Raw genomic sequence first — 23,970 nt, 5'->3', positions numbered from 1 at the left:
AAAGATACAAGAAGAGTTGCACCGAGGATGATTTTCCCGGTCTCAGAGAATTTGACTGTATGGTCCAGAATGGGCGCAAATTGCTGTGGAAGGTCCACGGAACGCTCGAGGGGAGCTACTTTCCTTTTTGACATTTTATGCTCCACTGCGGGGCTGCTCCTTCCTTGACGCCCGCCAGTCCTAAACTATCCTGACAGTTCTTTTTCTCTTCTCCTATGTGCAACTCTTTCATCCTTTTGAGAATATCTATGTCATCTTCAATGGGTTGTCGCATCCAATAACTCCATGGCATGCTTTCATTGGAAGCTCATCTACAAGGAGTCAGATCCAGCAAGGACGTCTAATCAGCGGAGTTAACGGACGTTCCCAGGTAATTCCCAGGGTTGTCGTCGTATTGGAAATAGCTATTCACCCGACAACGGCCCGGAACCGGTCATTGTAGGGAGTATTTATCAAGGTGAAAGATGTGTTGCTCTCTCGACATATTGACTTTTTCACCAAGTCAAAACTAGAAGCGAACATGTCTGAACAAACCCGACTCAGCAGCTACAAGCAGGGCTACTCTAAATACACCCTTGCAACTCAGCAGTTGCGCACCGCCGAATCTCATGCCGCCTTCCTACTACCGCACATAGCCAAGGGAGACTGCATTCTGGATGTTGGATGCGGTCCCGGCACCATCACCATAGGCTTTGCCAAATACGCGAGTGAAGGCAGTGTCGTTGGCATTGATATATCAGCCGAAGTCTTGCAAAAGGCAAAAGAAGCAGCTGCCGAAGCCAAGGTTCCTACCGAAGGTCCAGGCTCTGTCGTCTTTGAGCAAGGAAACATTCTTGAAAGACTTCCATATCCCGATGAGACGTTCGACATTATCTACTCATCTCAAATGTTTGGGCACCTTMCCCCGCCAGATCTGCCACTCCGAGCACTGGCTGAAATGAGACGTGTCCTTAAATCTGGCGGTATTCTGGCATCGCGCGACGCAGCAGACCAGCACTTTTATCCACGTCGCCTCGACCTCGATCGACTATGGGTGCAGAATTTTCATCGGGTAGCAGCACTAAAGCTCGCGCCTAACGAAGATCCGACCAGCACGAGAATGCCGGAATTTCTACGTCGCGCTGGCTTTGATGCTGATGGTGGCAAGGTTATCGTTGGCGCTGGCTCAACGGTTTATTCAGGAGCAGAAACTCGCAAGTGGCTGGCCTGGCGTGCAAAGGGTCATTTGCAGCAAGGAGATGAATTTCGACAGAGCTGGCTGGATGCCGGTATTACTGAAGAGGTGATTCAGGAGACGCTAAATGCTGTAGATAAGTGGGTCGATACGGAGGATGCGTGGTATGCCGCCATACAGTGTGAGATGCTTGCATGGAAGTAATCTCTCAGCTAGACGCGCTACGAGTAAGTGTGCATTAAGTATAATTAAGCATGTCACGGCCACATAATGAATCCCATGATCTATGAATCCATTCATGAAATAGAAAGCCATTGAGACTTGAAAGGCTCATAGAAAGGGACCCTCATGATATAAACAATTGGTCCTAGTGACCGGCACCTACATAGCACCTTTCTTCGGCATCTCAGCAGCCCTGTCCTACGATCACAGAGGCCGATCTTTTACCATTTCCGACTCCACCCACCGCCTCTACGACCATAAAATCCTTGTCTCAGATTCATTGCACAGGTATCAGGGCGATCCCATTATACTCGCACTTTCAGTCATCTCGAATAATATAATAGCACAAATAGAACCCCTCCCTCTCTCGTCTAAATCGCCATCCATGAAAATCAGCAAGTCCACTTGAGTGATTTCAACGTAAAAACAGTTTGTAGCGGTCACATCTTTTGTTTGGATTTTTCTTTATTTGAACACAGAGTAAGATTGTAGATCATACCAAGCTGTTGTTTTGTCAATTAGTCCCGCAGGTCTCTTTGTTACGTAGCTGTGATAGCAATGGAAGGTGTAAAAGCCAGGGATTGCGGGGAACATAAATCAGGACTTCCAATGTTATCTGCCCAAGCACCCAGGATTCACCCGATAAAGACTCAGTATTCATACGACATCTAAGAAAGAAAATGCTAAATTATAGCCGAAGACATAATTGATAAGCCACCATCGTCAAAAATAGTATCGTGGCGCAATTAGCTCTGGCCTTACGAGAACCAACAACGCTAGCTAGGAGCTACACGTGATACCTTAGGCATCAATATTTTGCCCTGATTGATAAAGCTCCTTCCTCGTTGATGACACACAAAGCTCAAAATATATGCAGCATACACAAAAAAGTTTGATTTGATCCTGGAAATACCTATACATCATGTCGACCGTCCCCAAAGCACGCCAGAGCAACATCACGGGCCTTACCGTGACGCCCGATGAATGGGACTCATATCCCGAAATATCGCGCTCGACACTTCAGAATTGCACATTTAAAGATCTCAATGCGACGACCAATATCAACCGTACCACCATGTCGGAGTCAACCGTCATCCAAGAGCCATCATTATCATCGGATATAGCAACGGAAAAATCAAAAGCGAAAAAAGGAGCGCTTATAGAGCGTTCTACAGTCGAGAATAGTCAAATTCTCAACTCAGCGAACGTGCAACGCTCCGAGATCAATGGATGCACAATCACAGATTCGAAGGTCGAAAGAAGCAATTTAAGCAATTGCAATGTCTCGGCACGATCTCACATTGAGCGCACAACAGCCAAAACCACCAAATTTGTCGGCCCAAAGACCGTGCAACGCTCAGAGCTTAGCGATAGTGTAGTTCTCAGCCAGAGCGCCGTTGAAAGAAGTATCATACGCGACTCAGTGATCGCCGACAAAGCTGTCATTGAGCGAACGGAACTCAACACTGCTGTCGTTACAAGAAGTCGTGTGGAGCGCTCCAAGATTTCGGATTGTGATATTATGGATTGCGTTATTGAGAGAACGGATTTTCAGGGTATGATTTTGCAGTATGGGATTTGGAAAAGAGGGGATTTGGTGGGGAGGACGTCGAAGGAGCATGAGGTTGTGATTAAGCCGAGACAGAATTCGGTGCCTACAAGAGAGAATGAGGAGTCGTCTGAATCAGTACCACAAATCGTGCAGGATCCGGGGTCGGGGTGGAAGGCGGCTGAAGCAGTAAGTTTTTCTCCTATACTCCTTGTTGATGATAGCTGATTAGTCTGCGACAGGAACGAGAGAGGTTAGGAGTGGAAAGTGACCACGAGGAGGACTCATCGCCTGATGACTTGGAAGAGTCAAGTAATGAGGATATACCCGATTCATCTTCGAAGCGCAAATTGAAGCACGCTCGGGGACAGGCTAGTGCTCAGTATACGTCGACTTCGGCAAGCATTGGGGCAGATATCCATGATCCCCCGCCACCTTATGAACAGTAGCTAGCCTGGAAGGTGGCCACATGTAGTTGAGAAAAGTCTCTGTAAAACGGCCCTGCTGTTTCGTACTTGACCTTCCTGTGATTTATGCAATCAGAAATATGAGTTCTCTGCGTATGATGAGGCTTTACTCATTCCAGTCTGTCTATTCATAAATTCGACCATGTTGTGGTATTGGTCCCAATTCATTACTATCGCGTAATTCAAATCTCAGCTTTGGCATCACCCCCTTCCACGTCTCCGGCCACTCATCTCTCACCTTCATCAACTCCTCACGCCATTGTGTCGCTGTCCTCATTTGCCACGCCTCAGGAAGAGCATATTGAATTCTCAGAGTACGAAGAAACACCACAACCTCTTTCAATTGCTCAAACTTGATTAGTTTCTTTGCCGGAACCCAGCTCGCATCTACCCCAACAAGTTTCCACTTATCCGATAGTTGCGAATTATGCCATGTATATGCCCGTAATGTATAGTCAATCTCTAATAAGAATGTCTGTACTCTGGTGGCAAAGGCACGCTCGTGTTGTGCGATTGCAATAAATTTATTCAGACCGGGAAGACCTCGAGTTCTTTTTAAGATACTTATTTTCATTGCGAAATGATCAATTGATGGGTTAGCATAAAAACCCTTTCTTACTGTTTTTGTGGTGACGGTTTCGATGTCTTCTACTTTGATGCCCTCTCTATTATCGTCCAAGACCCAAACTCGCCGAGGTGTAGTTTTCTGAACCGACACAAATGGTAACATCGACGAATTGTCCGCTTCTTCTATTCGCAATCGTAGATCATTTATGGGGTGTTGAGGTTCCCAGGGCCGGTCGGTAGTAGTATCATATAATTTATTGAAATACACGCCATGCCCTCCTCTCTGAGTAACAGCTCGACTCTCTCGACAGACAAAGAGAAGTGGAGGAAGCGTTATCCTGTGGGAAATGTGTTCGTATGAATAGCATTTGCAGCCGCCGCGAGTGTGAACACATTCGGTGATGTACCTGATCACAGTCTCCGAGGTGGCACCATCTGGATTGTCATCAACACCTAGCCGTTCTACTTCAAATGCGTGGAAGTGTATTGGGATTATTCTTGGTTTCGTCGCGAGGGCTAGTTCCCAGATTTGCAGCCGTAGTTCAGCGGGTAGATCATTGAATTGAGGGAATGTCTGCGATGGTTGGCTAGGTGGATTAGACTCGGCAGTTGCGGGGGGAGACTCCATCTTCTTCTAATGATCGCCAAGTATGGAGAAGGCTGTATATCGAGGGTCTGGGCCCTGCCGACTTGTAAACGTATATGAAGATGAGCTCCAATCTACATCAGCCAGATCTGACTGATGTATTAACCAACGTATGGCCAGAATGCACTCCTGATACACTCTAAATATGATTGTTTACTACGAAGTAAGTCGGCGAGGGAGTTAAGTGGACACTAATACTCTTTCATTCTAGCGTTGATGACACGGGTGGCGACTAGCCCATATAAGGTATAGTGCCAAACCACGTGCACTCGTTGAATCCTTAGGCCAACAACTCTCCCCCCGAATCATTATCCAATTTCCTCGCTTGCTTCAACACCCTCCATCAACCCCATGTCATGTCATATCCCATCGGTGCATCCATCCAACTAAACTAAGCGCCTCAGTGGAACCCCAGATCTAGAACAAAGAACATCTCCATTACGTCGCCCTCTCGGAACGCCTCATTATTCAGCTGTAACTTTCTTTTTTACCAGCGTTGGAACCATAACCATTCACGCGCACGCTTATAGTTTCTTCGACCTATTTCCTTTGCAACCAGGTTACACTACATCGATGTCGTCGTTATCTTCTGGGACTAGTCTCCGCAGATCCTGCCAGGGCTGCGTCAAGGTTAAGCGACGATGCGATTTGCTCTTCCCGGAGTGCAGCAGATGCTTTAAGAAGGGTGTGCGCTGCCAATATATCAATATTCCTCTGTCGAGCCGAACGAGTCCGCCGGGCGATGGTCATAATGTCAATGGACGGGTCACCAAGCCGGCAAATGTGCGACAATATCAACAACATCAGCAGCAACAGCAAAAGATACACAATCCCGTTGTTGACAAGACGATAAAGGCGGAGATAGTACAAGAGAATAATCTCGAAACGATCGTCTTTAGACCGTCGAAGCGAACCACGCCGTCGGGTGACGAAGCAAGTGATGGAAGCAGTGTCGCCAGCGATGATAGCACAGGCAGCAGCGCCAACAGTAATACCAGCAATACAAATGTACCGTGGATACGACCGCCATTGGATATCGAGATTCGAAAACAACATTCGCCTTACATTATCGACTTGGTAGCCAACGTCGTGCGTCAAGCGCCTGCATCATTCGTCAAGGGTCAATCCATTTTCATTCACCCTTGCGTCTACAGCAAATCTCTACCACGGCCGGTCCGCGAAATCCGTGCGTTATGTGCGATGTACGAGAACGACAGCGATGACTATCAATTATCTCCCGTTAAACTGTCGACCCTTCTCCAACGTCAAATTGTCTCGTTAATCCAAACCGCGAAGAAGACAACCGATTTCGAAGAACTGGTCGCATGCGTTCAGGCACTCACTCTTGCACAATGTCTGCAATTGTCGGAAGGAAACATTCGTGGCCCTGCAATTGAAAAATCCCTCGAGTTCCTCGCTGCTCTTGCACACAGAATGTGGTATTTGGTGCCCCGGGAACTACCGAGTACCATGTCACCATGGCACGCCTGGATGTTTGGCGAGACTGTCCGTCGTACGATTGTTTTCTCGCATCTCGTGATTGCCGCGTTTAGTTTTTTGAGTCGTGGCTATGCATGTCGCACTCCTTTTATTGATGCCCTCCCATTCGATGGCCGAACATATCTCTGGGACGCAAGATCCGAGCAGGATTGGGCCAAATACAGCACGCAGCGTGATTTCCCTATGGTGTCTGTTATTGAGTACGCCGACCTAGTACAGTCTGGCCGCGCTCTATGCTTTTCCTCCTTTGAGAGCTTGATTATCGCCACATGTCGGGGGATAGAGTTACCTATTCATGAGCTGTCGAAGGTGATTCAGATGTGATTTCTTTTTTTTTTTCTCTTGATATTTCCTTTGCATGGTGGTATATGTCGTTGGTTGTATGTATTTTTTCTGGCGGGTAGCGTCGGTGTTATCATCACTAGGTTTTGATCTATCGTATGTACATTATTTTACATGAACATACACGCTTTCATGCAATTTGCCATTGGTACCACTTTGAGTTTGCTGAATCATGACAATGTAGCAAAGTCATGGCTCAACTTTCTCTCTTATCTTTCATTGCCGCAGGATCATGGTTACATGGATGCTCGGGACTGTAATCCGATCATCTATGCCTGCATGTACGACCAACTCACCCCTTCAAACCTCGAGGATTCAACGATGTCCTGGTCGAATAGTTGAAAGCGAGAAAATGTCATCTTCAACAGCACCACTCCCTCTGATCCCGCTAGACGGTCCTCCGTGAGCGTCTGCACCATCCACCGTCTACTAACGGCAAATCCTGACTAACGCCTCGACATAGCACGACCATCCCAATTCCTCACCAGACCCAACCCGAAAGGGCACCAAACCTTTCCCATCTTGCCAACAATTCTGACATTCATTGTGAAAAAAACTCCGCAGACCTCATAACCCGCCGCATAACCCACCTCCAAACCGTCCTATCCTCTCTACACCACTACCACGCCTACCGCGAAACGCTCCCAGCCATAATCAGCGCCTACAAATCCGGAACTCTAACTATCGAACAGGGGCAATTGACTTTTTGGGCGAAGGATTGTCAATTGGGGCCGGTGAGGAAATTTGATGTTCCGACTACGGAGGATGAGAGGTTGAGGCAGCAGGTGAGGGTTATGGGGATGTTGGATGAGGTGCTTAAGGTGCAGGATAGAGGGGATTTATTATGGATTGAGAATGTGAGTTTCTTCCAAGGTTAGCCTTGATTGAAGGAATGGGATGGAATGAGAGAGGCTGGTGCTGATGAGGATGTGAGTGTAGCCGTTGTCGGAGGAGGAATGACTTTACACTGGTTTAGGTTCGGGTGCTTGATCTGTACTTGAACAGCTGTCTTCTTTCAGAGGGGATGATTGCTGTACTGTTTCCGTATTAGACAATGCTAGAGCGGTTGGATATTTCCTGTTACGGAGGGTGGATGATAAGTGCCCAAAGTAGTCATTTGTAACATAACCGTGGTCTTTCCTTTTTTCAAATCGACAAATAAATAATTCTCAGATGATGTATATCTATTACTAGTTCATATAGGGTCTTTGGATTCAATCTACAGGATATCTGCAATAATGAGACCAAGAACACAGTGAGTGGCCAATTTAGGTCACGACAACATGACATCACACACTTTGATTCAGACAGGATATATTGTGCAAATGTCTAAAATGATTTTAATTTCACAAATATCCTAAGACACGAAGCACAAACCTTTCATATCAAATAAAGAATCACCGCAGAGATCGAATCATGGTCGACAAACGCGAGATAACCAATGCCCTAACCGCCGAAGGCATCATCCCCGACATTCTTCCTCCCGGCACAGTCGTGCCACGAAACCTAAAAGTCGATTTTCATACCACAAAACTTACGAGGCCAGGACAAATGATTGATCGCGAAGAGACGCAAACGAAGCCGACTGTTTTCGTTGATCCTCCGGTTGGTTATCTCCCCAGGCCTTGGTTGCCAATCGAATTGACTTCAAATGGATGCTGATAAGAGCGATTGATGATATAGCCGGAAGAAGACCTTTCGAGGAATATTTATACGTTGTTAATGGTGGATCCGGTATGTTCTCTCGTGGTAGCTGTTGGGCTTGCGAACTTGATTGACTAATTGTCGTGAAGGACCTTACTGTCCGACACGATACGAGATTTGGACAAGTCAGACACTGGCTCGTAAGCAAGTGCTCAGTCAGCAGTACGGGAGAAGTGCTCGATGTCAAGGGCACCACGCATTCACCATGGGTTGGGCCTGCGCCTCTGCCAGTTCATACTTTTACAGGGTATGTATACCGCCACATTCATTTGAGAACCTTTTCAACAACAGTGAATAACTTATGATTGACAGAAAACCACACCCATCGCGCTACACTTTCATACTCTGCAGAAGCAAGACAGCACACTCTAGAGGCGGCGATAACAAAGCCTCCGAAGAATTGCATATCTCGGAAGGAGACCAGTATACGGGCTTAGCGAGCGATTTGGGCAAACCGTCACAGGATCTATTTGATCGGTGGAAGTTTAATACTGCGCAGTTTCTGGAGGAAAATAATCTTGAAGTGGTGGCTGCGACGTATATGCTCGTGGAAGGGAATTTGAAGAGTGGTGCTGCCAATTTGGGCTTGATGGCTAATGCTATTGGGAATAAGATTGGAGAGATGGCTCATTGATTACATCAGTCCATAACTTGAGATTACATTTTCCTTTCAAAGTATAGTGTAATTGATTCAAGGCGTTGTTTTTATATTGATTGATATTATGCGAGCAATGGCAATAATGATTGTCGACGGCCTGTCTTGAATGAAAACGTCTAGGATCTAAAAGAAGTCTTGACAGACTTGTAGACCACCACATGCGTACCATCCTTCAAGCTCTCATGTCTTGGCTCCAAGGTGTACCGTCCAAGCCTAGGCAGCGCAACCCACCAAACAAACCAGTACACAATCGAAGCCGCCAAAATTGCAATACCGACAACAGCATACAACCAATACGGAAGAGAGGTATCTCCCTTACCACCCGGCGGACGCAAGAACGGAGCAACAAGCTGGAATGCCTGAGCAGCCATGAAGAACGCTGCAACGGGCCACCAGACTTTGAATGGGCGATGGGTGTGTGGTTCTTTGAAACGCAGGTAGAACAGACCGGAAACGACGAGGAAGTTGACTACACTGCCTGGGTAACCTTCGAGATCGAGAATGAAGTTGTAGGCATCACCGAAGGGGATGGCGACGATGACGATGAAGGATGGGATAAAGTGAAGAAGTAGACCGGCAGAGGGTGAGCCGAAGGGCCAGTTAGAGGCCCAGAATTTGGGGAAGGGAATGACGCCTTCTTTGGCTAGTTCTTGGTTGACACGCGACTGGGCGAATGTAACTGTGAGGACATTTCCAAAGGCGGATATGGCGAGGAGGACACTACTCTTGTCAGCAGTCTGGATCAGCATTTCAGTTGACAGATTAAGAGACGTACCTCAATGCGCGTTGAGCTGCGTGACCGAAAACTTTGTACATAAAATAACCTGCTACAGTCACACCACTGGCTGCGATCTCTTTAGGCGTGGCTGCGGCATAGTACGCGATGTTGGCGAAAATGTAGAGAATGCCGCAAATGAGCAGACCAAGAGGCCCTGCAATCTTCACCGTTCGCACGGGGTTTTTGACCTCGTTCAACACGTACATGGCGTTGTTCCATCTAATCCCGTATTAGTTCTAACGATCCAAACAATTTTCACGTATACATACCCAGCATATGAGTTCAGCACCTTGAACAACGCAGAAGCATACAAATTTCCTGAATGACTCGATCCAGCAAAAGCGTTTCTGAAACTGGCATGAGGATCAGGGACACTTTTAACGTGACCACCGAGAACGACCCAGCCGGTAACAACAATAAACAGCAGGATTATAATCTTCATGCCAGTGATCACATTCATACCGCGAACACCCCATTTCGGGAGGAATGTGTGGAACAAAGTGATGAAGACAATGACGCCAATTGCGATACCACGTTTGGCCCATTCGGTTACGGCGACGTCAGCTGCTGTGAGGATGTACTGCGCGAAAACAACGCAACCAGACGCTATTCACAAGTTAGATCTGTGATCCATAGATATTGGTAGATGCCTAGCATACCGGTAAACCCTAATGCGATAGCTTGAACGGCGAAGAAAATGGTAATCAATAGTTTAGGCTTTTTGTACACGGCTTCCAGATAATTCTTTTCTCCACCACTGCGCGGAATCATTGAAGCGAATTCGAGCCAGACACAAAGACCAGCGGCAGCGAGAAAAAATCCGAGGACCCAGAACATGAGCGACGCGCCTACACTGCCGAGTTCTGCGGTGACAGAAGACGGCGTGGAGAAGATACCTGTACCGATGATACGACCAACCCTAATTATGGTCAGTATTAAGTCGGTCCACCAACACGACATTGAAAAACACATAGAGTGAAGTTACTAAATGCACGCACACTAGAAATGTAGTCGACAAAAAACCCAAGTGTCGACCGAGACCACCGGAGGTATACTCATCGAACGCGAGTTCGCCAACATGCTTCTGTCGGGCTTCTTGGATGTCGGAGTCTTCGCGCTGCGCAAGGTCAGCCTCGACTGATGGCTCGAGCTCTTTGCCATTTCCATAGAGCGAGGAGTCGTGCGACGGCATGTTTATTTTCTGGTTTGAAAATTCCTCCCAAGTTTTCTCTTTTCCATGCAGTATTCTAGAAAAGAGAGAAAGAAGAGACCCCTGCCGGGAGGAATGTCAACCTCATATAGCTGCACGACTCCGTCACTCCGTGTAACCCATTCCCAACAAGAACGATAAAAAATAAAAAAAATTGTGCTTTGCTATAGGGTCAAGGCTGCATGTGCAACGTAAACACAGTGATAACACTGCGGGCTCTGATTGCGTGCTTGAATCCATCTACACAGCTTTCAACCAACGAAAAGCGTCGATAACCCGTAGCTTAAGCTTCCTTGGTATGGTGCTTGACCCTTGATATGCAACTAGGACATGATCGCGTGAGCCACATCAAGGCTTGAATGAGGTCGGCTGGCTTGGCGATAACTAATACATGCGTTTTGATTTGTGGGTAATGATATTTTGATGGGGCTAAATGGTGTTTTATCTAGTTCTTCGTAAGCAAATCCCTCCGAGCAGATCCTTCTAAGCAGATATTTGAATGGACAAACACCTGAGGTACAATCGATCTGATCTGTCCTCTAACCTCCGAGTAAACGTGGCGATTTAGTGCGCTTCTCGAAGGAACGGTCGCCACGCCCATGTGTCATTTTCCGTCTTCTGTTCGTTGATTATTGTGTTGTTCTTTGCCTTGATTCGGACAACTCCGGGCCCACGAACGTTCTTGATCTATCAGGGCTGTCGCATGCAGGCACAATGTAGAGACTAGAGACTAGAGAATATCGTCCGTCATTAAAACTGTCAAAGAATGATCTTATTTATCAGTTGCCAATTTCTGTCTTAGGCAAAGGTGTTTGACCAGAGCATCAGATTCGAGATAGGGTTAGGGTAAGGTTGTGGCTGTGTTGACATTATTGCATAACATCGCCTCAAATCATAGCCTCCTTAGGTATTGCTGCCTTGAATAAATATTTATGCTGCGGCTATTCTGGACATCTATCTGAGTCATGTGAGCATTGAGTGTATCGTAAAATCTCCGGTTGGTTGATTATGATGACTCGTATTTCCAACTCCGGCGATTTCCACGAGCTCAGTGCATGACGTCTTTGACTTTCTAGAACACTTCCATGATATTTCAAGATTCACTTTGATGTTTTGAGTTTCTCGTTTGGCTATAGGTGTATTCTCCTGAATGGGCTATAATCAGCCTCTGAAACATCTCAACTATCTATCGAACACACTGGGAAGTTTACAGAACATCGAGTTCATATATCGTCGAGGTCGTCACGGCAGACAAAAGATATCCACAATAAAAATATAAAGATCCTAATCAGGAACCGACTATATTTTACCCAATTTTTAGAATTACATCAGTATGGGTCTCTGCTTCAGTGCTCCGCGACGACGCGTCTTTATGCCAGCGCCTCGAATGCGCCCCATGCCCGTATACAACGCATACCCAATGTCTGGCGGTATGCGCATGAGCCATGGATACGGAGGAGGCTATGGAGGAAGAATGGGATACGGAGGACCACCTATGGGAGGTCGGCATTATGGAGGTGGTTTTGGAGGAGGAGGTAGATATGGAGGAGGTGGATATGGAGGACGAGGAGGGTATGGGAGAAGATGTTGAATGCAGAGTAATTGGTGGGCACCTTTCCAATATCCTTCCTATTTCAGCAGTTGTAGTGTCAGGAATTTATTGACCGGTGATAGGATGTACAAACAATTCGGAATCGATATACAATACGAAAAAGATTATTTCGGAAAATTGGCGTTAGGGCATCAGAATGGGTTGCAGATTAACAAGCTTGGGATCTTTACTTGATATAAACGAGAACACGAATTTATTCCTTTGTTGATGAAATGACAATCTCACGACTCGAAATCGTGAAGTTAAAGATGTCCATTCCGTATTGAAAGGGCTTGTACTTCAGAACCATCCCCATAGATCGCATATAATGTCTTTACATTCCATTTCCAAGGTTAATTTCGAATATGCCCAGGTAAGCACTATTGTCAAGACAAACGAGAGCTTACAACAAAGTACACAAATCTCCAAGGTCCTCTATCCTACGTGTTTCAACCGGTTCATTTGAAGTCGATTGTTGGAGGAGCAATATCCAATACCGAAGCACCTTCCATCGCAATCACTGACTGGAAATTTTTAACTAGCAATAATCTAGAGCCATACTTAACTGCTCGAGATAGAAGTCTAATAGTTGCACTGCATATCGCTAAAGCAACAAAAGAAGCGAATTGCCAACTTGATCCAGTAGCCAATTGAGATAAGGTCTGATATTTCACGATTACCCTAGGCTCTCAGATTACTAATATGGGAATGGAGATTCGGATAAACACAGGACTCATTTTCATAGCCTTACAGATCAGGGGAATCGATTCGAGAGGCGTTTCAGTGTATATCACCTTAAAATGATACATAGTATGATTGTTGACATTCAAGGTAGTCTTACACCGAGACGATTTCTCCGAGGCGTGGACTGCATAGGCTTAAACTAGACGTACACTAGAGAATTGAAATCCGAAGCATTTCCTTTCTGGTGACCACTTGATGCGTAAGACCCGGGCTGAAACTTGCTTATACATAAGTAGTAGCGGTCACCGCGGCGCTTAGGTAACTGCAGTAATGTAAATGGCTTGCGAGTAGGCTATGAACCGCTCAGACATCAATTTTGAGCGCCGCGTAGCATCTTGTTTTATGTCTTTCTGGGACCACTTTTCTAATCCGGACACTGCTACGTTTCGTAGCAGACCTGAGCGCTGCACCCCGCAAATACTTACATCACAAGCTCATCGCTCAGACCTGATGCTGCATCATCGTCCCGGCACTTTCATGTAGATCCGACACAGTCAAAATGCGTTTTGATCAAGGGTGAATGTCTTTTGTCAACTGCTAAGACCCGACAAATTTCCGGAGTCTACCCCATATTACTACATATGATGTTCGTAGAGATTTATAAAAATTTGCAACGACGCTGCTAGACTCGCAGCTGCCGGTAATTGATTTCTTTCTAATCAAGCTACAACTAGACACCAATTCGGCAAAATTGCTCTTGAAGACTAACCTCGACTCGGTAGTCGGATGCAACGTTAATGATGGAGCGGACTAATAGCAAGAGAATTAAACTCCATTTTCTCCCCTAGTTTCAGTCCTTAATTTCTCCTGAGTGGCTTTTCGAATCAGCAGATATTAATTAAAAAGTCCGGTATATGCGATTTGACTGTGTAGTTGGTCGAATCATCTATAATCTATATAAGCATCGGAGAATACGAACGATTAAAATCTTACGTGCAATATATAAACCCAACTGCTTGGTAAATATGCATGGATGATTTGCGAATAGGGTTTTCACTATGTGAACACTGGCCCCATCTCCACAATTGGATGACTAGGTGGTGAGCTAGTGAAAAGAAACACGTAAATCTATACACAAGTGACGGTATAATACGCCGTTGATATTGCTACGCCATACTCGTCCAGGAATATGGGGGCACATGGCTTTCTTGAAGCGTTACATTGTCAACGTACTCGCTATGAGGCCTCCAAAACTGTACGAAGCAAGCCGACCAGTGAACATGCTGTTCACGCTCCGGACTGAACGAATCTAATTTAATTACAGTACGTAGCAATATCGTTCATGTGGCGTTCTGTGCCAGTGTCGTACTGTCGAAATGGTCTTTGAAGCATGAATACCGAAGAGGGCATGCCGCCGGTACCGTGAGGGCTGGACCTCCTGGAATCTTATAAATGTAGATAGAATCTCCTCAGTCCGGAAAGATTACTTAGCTAGAGAAGAAAAGTAAGGCGAAGAGACTGTATATATAGAAGTACTAAGCAAAAGAAAAATGCTTTCAACTATACTGGCCGCTCTCGCCGGCCATGTCGCCCTTACCGGTGGCCATGCCATCCACAAACGAGTTACAACTCCAGCAGCTTACGCTTCCAACTCAGATGGCAGCTATGCTCTTACATCCATTACGGCACCTGTTCAGGGTGCTGGCTCTCCAGGCTCGGAGTCAACATGGAAGCTCACTATTGATGATACTTCTTCTGGATATAAACAGACCATTACAGGATTTGGTGCTGCAGTTACTGATGCTACTGTGACTTCCTTCAACACTTTATCAAGCACTGAACTTAATCAACTGTTGAACGTATTGATGACATCTACCGGTGCCGACTTCAGTTTGGTGCGCCACACCATTGGAGCCTCTGATCTATCGGGAGATCCCGCCTATACTTACGACGACAATGGCGGTGCTGTTGACACTTCAATGTCTGGTTTCAATTTGGGAGACAGAGGTACTGCAATGGCCGAGATGTTAGCAAAGATGAAGTCTCTTCAGTCGGATTTGAAGGTGCTTGGTTCCTCTTGGAGTCCCCCTGCATGGATGAAGTTGAATGGCGTCATTGATGGAAGTACCACAAACAACAATTTGAATGATGGCTACTTGGGTAGTGGAGTGGGAAGTGCTGGATACTCCAGTGAATTTGCCCAGTATTTCGTCAAGTACATCCAAGCATACGAAGCATTGGGCGCAAACATCAATGCTATAACTATTCAAAACGAACCCTTAAACAGTCAGGCTGGCTATCCTACAATGTACATGTTTGATTACGAGCAAGGAGATTTGATACAGAGCTACGTTGGCCCAGCTCTTGCTAGCGCAGGACTGGACACTGCAGTTTGGGCTTATGACCACAACACGGGTAAGTTGAAGTAGAGTCAAACTTTTGCCCCAAAAAAGACAAGCTAACGATGGCGATATAGATGTTCCATCCTTCCCTCAAAATGTCTTAAATACTGCTAGTCAATACGTTGACACTGTTGCATGGCATTGCTATGCCTCCTCCGTTGACTGGTCTGTCTTGACTGACTTCAAGAACAGCAACCCAGATGTCACCCAGTACATGACTGAATGTTGGACTCCCGCTTCTGGAGAATGGTATCAAGCTTCGAATTTTACCATTGGACCCCTTCAGAACTGGGCTTCCGGAGTCATGGCCTGGACACTCGGCACTGATAGCTCCGACGGACCACACTTGTCAAGCGGTGGATGCGACACCTGCCAGGGATTGGTCACCATCAACAGCGACGGCACTTACACATTGGAGCTCGCGTACTACATGATGGCACAGTACAGTAAATTTATTCCTACAGGTGCCATTATCTTGAACGGCTCAGGAAGTTATACCTACTCTGGCACGGGCGGTATCGAGTCTGTTGCCTCGTTAAACCCTGACGGTACTCGCACCGTTGTCATCCAGAACACCTTCTCTAATGATGTGTATGTCACTGTGAGCACCAGCAGCGGCCAGGAATGGAGCGGTAATGTTCCGACTGAATCTGTTGTGACATGGGTGTTGCCTGCTGTCTAAGGTGACGATTGGGAATTTCCAACCTGCGTTCCCGTACATATTAAATGATTTGTATATAGAGTCATATTATATTTTCAAATTTATATGCATATAGTAGCAGAAAATTAATTCTCTGAATTAGCGCACCACCATCTTGTCCAATAAGAATCTAGATTGCTGCATTTCAGTGTGCGGACTTAGAAACGGTGCACGTACTAATAATCTTGAATTGTGAATTCTATGATCATCAAATACCGTGTCTCTGACTGTAAGACTGGACAACAAATCCGGACTGTCGGAAAAACAGACCTCACGGATTCGTTGTATGGGTTAGGTTAGCTGACCCTTCGTACCCTAATCATTGAAGTACTGCTCCTATATTCCTTACAAATTCTAAGCTTCTGAGAAACGATTATCGAATAACACAGGGCTTAAAAGAATTCCGAATAAACTCAAGACTCCTGGGAGTCTCGAAAAACATGTCTGGAGTGGCATAATAAAGGGAGCTCTGTTTTGACTTTATCTCATGCCACTACTAAATTCACATGTGTTCACATCTGTTGATGAGAGTCTTTCTATCTTTCAAATTCGTGATCACTTTATTTTTGCGTTCTTAAAGCGAGGGCCATATTATTCAATAAAATTATGGTAGATCGAGAAGACACAGATACTAGACATCTAAGTGTCGAGCAAGCTAAAACGCTGATTTCGCAGCCAGCCAGACATTGGTATGTACGTTAAGAATAGGTATGTACTGACTATATAGGAAGATAATCGAGACCGAGATCAAATACAATGACGTTATGAAGGCTGCGGAGCAGATCAAATTTGTACTTTGCTTTAACAATTCCAATGAGGATAAATGATCATGATTTGAAACTCTAGTCGTACACGATACACACCATCACTTTCCTCAGGCGAACAAGCATATTATCTGAAGCTTTTCAGCTCCTATATGCTGAATTCCCGGAAAACAAACAAGTCCAATCTGATACTCACCGAAGACCAACTGAGTAAGTAATCTCCGGACGGACACATCTTCAACGACCAGCGGACTCAGTACCCCGTATTGCGGCTTTTTATTAATCAGCCCTCGGATCAATAGTAACAACCGGTAGTAGCTTACATAAATAATGACGAAGCAGGAGGGTCCTTCTTAGCTGTCTTGACTTGAACCCTGCGGGGTAATCATTTACGGCCGTACAATGATAGCTTCGCTTCAGTTGCTTGAATGAACCCTCAAGAATCAGGGATCAGGACTAAGCCTTTTTCAATAAAAACATCCGTGCAGATGGAGGAACTACTAGAAGAACCTGTTGAGAAACATTTCGTTTGATGTAACATGAAGGATTTAGGTAACGACTGACCTCTTTGTTTACTAGTTGCGCTAGTAATTTATTGTTAATACCGGCGTTTCGCCGGTCGGTAATTACGGGGCCGATTTGTTAGACGGTATAACGGTAAGTATACCTTACGAGAAATACACCGTACGAGTATGTTCGATAACAACTTTGTCGTAATATCTTGGAGTCCGATTGACGTACATCTACGTACATCTAGTGCGGAAAGGGCAAGGTTTTTTTTTCTCTATCTAAAAAATTATCAACTCAGCAACTGTTGCCCCAAGTCTCTGCTCCTCGCCTTGGGTCCCTTCTATTGTAAGACTGATTGCTGTCACTTCTACTACGTCGGGTAGTTGCACAATAGTCGTATTTCCTTCTCGAATTTTCACCTCGTAGATATCGCTGGCATTGAACGGTGCGGATATTTCGACTTGATCGGTTTCGTAAAGAAGCGATGTTGTTTTTTGTATTCCATCGCCTTCATGACCATGGATGGTAAATCCGCGTGCTGGAGTGGAGCCCCAATTGACGATCATTTCAGTCACATTGACTTTGCGTCCAAGACTGATAGAGACAGATGCTCTTTTCGGGCCCAACGGCTGCCAGACTGTCGCATTAGAGCCATCGACTATGCTTGCTGGATAATGGCCAAAAACCCAACGCTGCTCTTGAGTTTCGGGCAATCCAGTATTGACATCTACTGGTTTGCATAACGCAAGATTGACACCCCCATTATATGTAGTGTCTTTTTGATCAGGTCGACGAGTTGGTATCTTCAATGTCTCACCGGCAAGCAACTTATAGTCTCCGTGAGATGGGTTCTGCTTTGCGATTCGTATGTTTGCAGGGACCTTGTCAGCAGGAGCTGACATCTCCTCTCTGGTGATAGTCGTATACTCCAATTGGATGGATATTTCAAAACTTGCTCCTTGCCACTTTACACCTTTGATAATCACTCCATCTGGAATCTGTGGTGGTAGGGTCGGATCGAAAAACAGATGATCCAGATGTGGTCGCATTCCCGTTAACCCATGAGTGAATACCTGTAGATAGCCCCCTGCCCCTGTCAGGAACGGAAATGCAGGGTACAACCCAAAGGGAAAAGCTGGATTGAAGCCATCCGAGTTTTCATAGTTGTCCACCGCAGTCTCGCTGAACTGGTAGAAAGGCGGGCGAAAGTACGGCTCGCCGCTACGAAGAAGGTATGTGTACGCTGCACAGCCACTTTTTTGCAACTGGGCTTCAGAAATGGCGAATATAGACCAGGTCATAGCAGGACCATCAGCAGTGTTGACCGAAGAGTACTGGATTCTGTTAGTCTCCCAAGCAGGATTTCGCTGAGGTTGAATTACTTACGTATGCTATGTCATTTCTCGTATTTTCCTCGGTAGTCTGATATTCAAGTGGATAATTCAGGAGAGCAACGCTAGCCTGTTTTACTTTCCAGTCTCCCTGCATACCATCAAAGCCGAGGGTAATATTTTCCTTATGATCGATGGGTATTCTAATATTCTCTGCAATCGTCGACCAATTGTGTGGTATTGGTTGGTTGGCGGCATTCGCGGCTGCAGGGCCAATTTCCCCGAATAACTTTTTGATACCGGCATTCGTGTAGGCTCCATTATTCTTAAAGTAGGCAAATTCATCCTACGCTCATTGATTAGGTGCTAAAACTGTACCAAAAAGTAGTTGAACAAGCTTTCAATCTTACCGGCTCTCCTAGGAGTATAGTTTCGTATTCTTTCGTTGTTTCATTGAGCACGACATACGCAGCAAACATATCAGCCACGTTCTTGATAATTGCCCAGCCCTTCTCACGCAGCCATGAAAAATCTCGAGTGCTCTGAAAGTATTGCCAGTGCGCCAAAGCAATGTCGGTGTTGAGATGATACTGGTAATCTTTGCAGACGCCCGTTCCAGTACAATTACCGAAACGGCCGCTAGTCCAAGGGTAAAGGGCACCTGAATAGTTATAGAATCTCGCGTTCTGAATTGCTTGCGGTAAAAGACGGCTTCGGTAGTTATTTATGGTTGAAGCATGGCTAGGATGCAAAGCAAGTATGCTTGGGTATACCCATGTGTCTGCATCCCAGAATACTAAGCCTGCATAGGAGTCGCTAGAGAGACCGCCAACTGTAATAGAATTGTCCGAATTTCCGCTACCAGCTTCATTTTCTGATTTCAAGCTGCTGAGGATATGGAAGAGCGATGCGCGGACGCTTGTTTGAAGTTTGTTGTCACCGGAAATGATAATGTCGGCAGACTCCCAGATATTATCCCAGGCCAATTCGTGCTCTTCGAGTAGAGAGTTCCAACCCGTAGCCTTGGCCTCAAGAGCACTTTTCATTGCTGTCTCATATGTAGTATGAGGAAATGCATCATCAGATGCTATACCGACATATTTATACAGCGTCACAGATTTCTTGTTATCGAGAAAGAGATCCCAACTTTGAGCGATCGTGCTAGAGTTTCGAGAAACCCAAGGAGAGCGGGTCGCATCCTTTCTTGTCTGGTCAACATGGTCCAATATTTCTGTATCTGGTGACTCGTATTCCACCGTAGAGTAAACATGAGCGGTCTTGTAATCAATGCCAATTGGCTTAACACTTGTCCAAATCGCATTGTCCGCTGTTTCAAAAGCTTTGTCATTGAATCGAGCTCGGACAGCTCCTGCACCATCCAAAACATCAATAATAGAGCAATTGGTTTTTCTATTGGCGGAAAGATCTAACCTCACAATGCCAACATTGGGACGTGTGCGATGAGCTAGAACCGTAAAATTCAGCTGATATTGAAGGCCGTCGGTGGGCGACCAAGTTACATTTGTGTGCACAAGGCCATTGCGGATTGACAGAGACTGATAGAATCTTGTCACGGCATCTTTTTCGACTCCTGGTGCATAGAACTGCCCATCACTAGTAGTCAAAACCAAGCCAGTCCAGTCTGGTATTCCACTGATGACTGATTCCCCTCCCCTTTTGAGGTTGTCTGGCAGAAGAACATGCTTTGTTCGTGCCTGTAAATTCCAGAATCCTGCAACTGTGCCGAAAGTGGCTCGTGGTTGATCCAGTGGCCATGCTATATAAGGCTTACCAGTTAGCGAATTCGTTTTAGAATGCTCTTCGGTAAAGCCGGGCCCACAATTGTTCACATATTCTCCATCCTCATTCATGTCTATCCAATAACCAACACCTTCTGCTGGAAGCCGTTGACCAATATAGCCGTTCGCGACATAGGGAGTTCTTTGATATTGATTTGGTACAAACTCATTGGTTTCCAGGATCCAGCCCCAATCGTGCGTGTTAGGCAAGGAAGAAGACTTCAAGCCTTCATTGTTTCCCAACCAAGGGTCCCAGTGAAATGCGTAATCTGTAAATGTTTGTTGATATCGGCCTATGTCCAATATCTGTGTGGTATAATAAAACAAAACAACTACTATACCAAACAAGTACTTAAGCATAGCGAAGATGACAACAAGCGTTACACGTTCACTGCTTCCATCACTCGTCTGACACTTTCGCACTGTCTATGGTCCCGTGAAGCGATCTAGTAGTTGCTGATTCGTCAAGACGTTGCACCTTATGAGAAAAGTGTCGCAGGTCAATAAGTCACTATGCCTCCAGGGTCGGCTGATGGTAAAGCTTGTAATGAGTGGACGCGATTCGGATGCGCGACGGATTTCGGCAGTTTTCCGATTACCTCCGTATCAGGTACGGTAACAAAAGCTAGGTACGTATATAGGTACCGTACCGTTATCTTGGTAAAGAACCGCTTAACCGTATCTTACACATCCCACGCATCTCCATAAATGGGTGTATTAAGGTTAGAGCATGCAAGCACGGACCCACTTAGCGACCTTATTTTAGTTACATTTATGCATGGATTCCACCAAGTTTAGAATTTCATTCCTTCTTTCTTCGGCCTCCGTGTCAAGCTAGCGGCGCATACCAATGATGAAGTGCCGCTGACGTGTGTGCTATGCAGTGGGAAAGCTGTAGACAGAATAGAACGAATTATTTTTGGTTTGCGAGATGTCACATGGGGCAGTCGTACTTCGATTTACATGATGTCGTGTACTCGGCCTCCAGTAATGTGTACGTTTCAGCTATGAAATCAGCAATTAGTCTGGTGTTATAAAAATCATTGGTGACACTGGCCAAGATCTAATAAGGACGACGGTTAATCGAATGAAGAACCACTGATCTGATTTGTTTATGCAGAATCGGCCAGTTCTCGAAAAGTTGTACTGATCTTCTTGAGCAGCTGCGCCCCACGTGGAAAGTCGTGACCAAAAGGGTGATGTATCTCTTTTGCCAGTTCTGGCTCGCACAGTGCTTGGGTATGCGCACCATTATCATGTGCATCGCCACTCTCTGGACATCTTACATGTAATGTTGGTATAGTTATCAATGTCCCATGAAAATTGGCATCATATCGAGTCATCCCGTATACTCCATCCGTAAAAAATGGAGTACCATCCTCCAGTAATCTTGTTTGGAGGGACTCAACTTCCTGTCGAATTGCGTCGGAGTCCGGCATATCTGCTCTCTTGTGAAACGATTTCCTTGCACGTGTCGCGCTTGGCCGCAAATACTCGTCTAAAGCCGCCTTTACGACTGGGTTTGTCACCGAATCTACCTCAATAACACCATCTTTTACTAGTTCGTCCTCGAGTCGAAAAGCCTTGAGAGGACTGATGGCGTTAATGAAGCATGCAAACCGAAATGGTCTCTCGTCCGGGGACTTGAAGGGGTGCTTTTCGAAGTCGGAACAGATGATCTGTCCGGCCAGTGATGCGCCTGCCGAATAACCAAGTACACCATCAAAAGGACCCTCTTTCTCGATCAGTTCCAATAAAGACTCTTCCGTCTCTAAGACGGACTGTGCAGATAGTGGATTGTAGTAGCCGTATAGGGGTAGGTCGGATGCGGCAGTCGTATATAGAGACCAATTTCCTATATGAAGATCATTAGCCGCTCTTCCATATTTGATGACGACGATTGAAATACATGTCAATTTTCTCGCACCTTCCGTATGTAGAACAGTTCCCTGTACAAACTCAAATTCCATATCATGCAGGTCCGCTCGGATGGCCGCTATTCACCAACGCATCAGTAAGGTTGATTACCGGAACGCATAAGAACAAGCAATACCGGTCTGAAGCTTGAATATCTGGAATAAATAATCAGTGAATTGCATTATTATCTACAGTATGCGGAGTACAAACCTCATTGTTGGAGCCTCTTCCGTGTAGGCAAAGGATTCTCATTTTGCTACCTTTAGCACAAGGTGTTTCGCATCAATGCAGATTGTAGGACCGTATCAACGAAGGCTATAACAAGCAATACAAGCCATAGCAATGATCCGCAGTGGCTTATAAAAATTTCTGTGTGTGTTGTACGGAAATGAAATAAAGTGAACTACGTAGACCCCGCACGTTATCTGGCAGATTTCTCTAAGCTCCACCATATGGCCCCCGCAACCAGCTGACAAGCTGAAAAGTCAAGCTTGCCTGTGTGCTTCCTGCTTCGGACCTTGACGACGTAGGTAGTTCTGCGGGGTTGAATACCTCACCATTCCTTGGTGTATTTTTCGTACGTATTTTCAGTCTAATCTATCCTCGTGTTGTTGTGTGGGTCGCATAATGAAAAAGCTAGCTATTCTTAGCGGTGAAATATTTGCCTTGACAATATACCTGATGAGAAACGCTCAAAGGCAAGATGAATTGATCTCAAGGAAGTTACTACTTGTTCTTGCATTTAATGTGGCTTTGAAGAGACACAGAAATCATGGAATCTTTCTATTCCGCGACTTCGCCTATATATCTGTTCTTAGTTGGGCCATTATTTCTAGGAGCAAGTTTTCTTATCTTCATCGGGACATGGTGTTATTCATGGCTACAATCGTTTCCGGCCAAACCGTACACTAGCCATGAACCACCACTTGTTCCATACTATATTCCATACCTAGGCCATCTCTTTCAATTTCTGGGAAATCCAGGCAACCTAGTCCAGCAATGCAGGTAAATCACTCCGTATGAGTATATTTCGCCCTGTCAAAGCTAATTAATGCTGCAGGAAGAAATACCCCAATACCCCCTTCTCTCTACAAATGCCGGGAGCAAAGTTTCACGTATTCAGCTCCCCGGAAACGATATTCTCAATTTTTACAAAACCACGAGATTTCGTTTGTGAGCCAGTCGTATCCTCGATGATGAGTAATGCTCTGGAGCTCGATGGAGAGGATCTACAAAAATTTGATATTCCAATTGAGCATGATCGAAAATCATCACGTCTCACACCGGCGCAGAGGGAGTCGTACGTATTTACGTCGCGAAATCATGCACTCTATCTCAAGTTCCTTTCCGGTAAGACATTGAACTCCATTATGGAAATATACACAAGAAACTTCTTGTCCATGATGAGTCGTGCTATTCCTTTTTCTCAAGATTCATCAATATCGACCCCTATCT

At 45.6% G+C, this 23,970-nt stretch overlaps 7 protein-coding genes across 7 annotated transcripts; 5 read left to right on the top strand and 2 right to left on the bottom strand.

The window, feature by feature from the left end:
- Positions 1–520: 520 nt before the first annotated feature.
- On the top strand, positions 521–1,378 carry BHQ10_008532 (uncharacterized protein; the record flags this gene model as incomplete). Its single annotated transcript, XM_040881348.1, has 1 exon — positions 521–1,378. One exon carries the CDS (start codon positions 521–523, stop codon positions 1,376–1,378), a length of 858 nt encoding a protein of 285 aa, XP_040737034.1.
- Positions 1,379–2,318: 940 nt separating this feature from the next.
- On the top strand, positions 2,319–3,394 carry BHQ10_008531 (uncharacterized protein; the record flags this gene model as incomplete). The annotated part of the gene is made up of 2 exons (XM_040881347.1): positions 2,319–3,134; positions 3,188–3,394. 2 exons carry the CDS (start codon positions 2,319–2,321, stop codon positions 3,392–3,394), a joined length of 1,023 nt encoding a protein of 340 aa, XP_040737033.1.
- Positions 3,395–5,198: 1,804 nt separating this feature from the next.
- BHQ10_008530 (uncharacterized protein) lies at positions 5,199–6,449 on the top strand (the record flags this gene model as incomplete). The annotated part of the gene is made up of 1 exon (XM_040881346.1): positions 5,199–6,449. One exon carries the CDS (start codon positions 5,199–5,201, stop codon positions 6,447–6,449), a length of 1,251 nt encoding a protein of 416 aa, XP_040737032.1.
- Positions 6,450–7,883: 1,434 nt separating this feature from the next.
- BHQ10_008529 (uncharacterized protein) lies at positions 7,884–8,805 on the top strand (the record flags this gene model as incomplete). The annotated part of the gene is made up of 4 exons (XM_040881344.1): positions 7,884–8,072; positions 8,151–8,201; positions 8,261–8,418; positions 8,484–8,805. 4 exons carry the CDS (start codon positions 7,884–7,886, stop codon positions 8,803–8,805), a joined length of 720 nt encoding a protein of 239 aa, XP_040737031.1.
- A 140-nt stretch (positions 8,806–8,945) lies between these two features.
- BHQ10_008528 (uncharacterized protein) lies at positions 8,946–10,799 on the bottom strand (the record flags this gene model as incomplete). The annotated part of the gene is made up of 5 exons (XM_040881343.1): positions 8,946–9,549; positions 9,605–9,826; positions 9,877–10,213; positions 10,267–10,526; positions 10,606–10,799. 5 exons carry the CDS (start codon positions 10,797–10,799, stop codon positions 8,946–8,948), a joined length of 1,617 nt encoding a protein of 538 aa, XP_040737030.1.
- Positions 10,800–14,642: 3,843 nt separating this feature from the next.
- Positions 14,643–16,176, top strand: BHQ10_008527 (uncharacterized protein; the record flags this gene model as incomplete). The annotated part of the gene is made up of 2 exons (XM_040881342.1): positions 14,643–15,507; positions 15,569–16,176. 2 exons carry the CDS (start codon positions 14,643–14,645, stop codon positions 16,174–16,176), a joined length of 1,473 nt encoding a protein of 490 aa, XP_040737029.1.
- Positions 16,177–17,746: 1,570 nt separating this feature from the next.
- BHQ10_008526 (uncharacterized protein) lies at positions 17,747–22,767 on the bottom strand (the record flags this gene model as incomplete). Its single annotated transcript, XM_040881341.1, has 7 exons — positions 17,747–18,802; positions 18,855–19,145; positions 19,210–20,867; positions 21,974–22,453; positions 22,526–22,594; positions 22,652–22,670; positions 22,726–22,767. The coding sequence occupies 7 exons, from the start codon at positions 22,765–22,767 to the stop codon at positions 17,747–17,749; spliced, it is 3,615 nt and encodes a 1,204-aa protein (XP_040737028.1).
- Positions 22,768–23,970: the final 1,203 nt, after the last annotated feature.

This window comes from Talaromyces amestolkiae (genome assembly GCF_001896365.1).
Source record: "Talaromyces amestolkiae strain CIB chromosome Unknown scaffold19.1, whole genome shotgun sequence".
Classification (NCBI taxonomy): domain Eukaryota; kingdom Fungi; phylum Ascomycota; class Eurotiomycetes; order Eurotiales; family Trichocomaceae; genus Talaromyces; species Talaromyces amestolkiae.
This window is presented reverse-complemented; position numbering and strand designations above follow the sequence as displayed.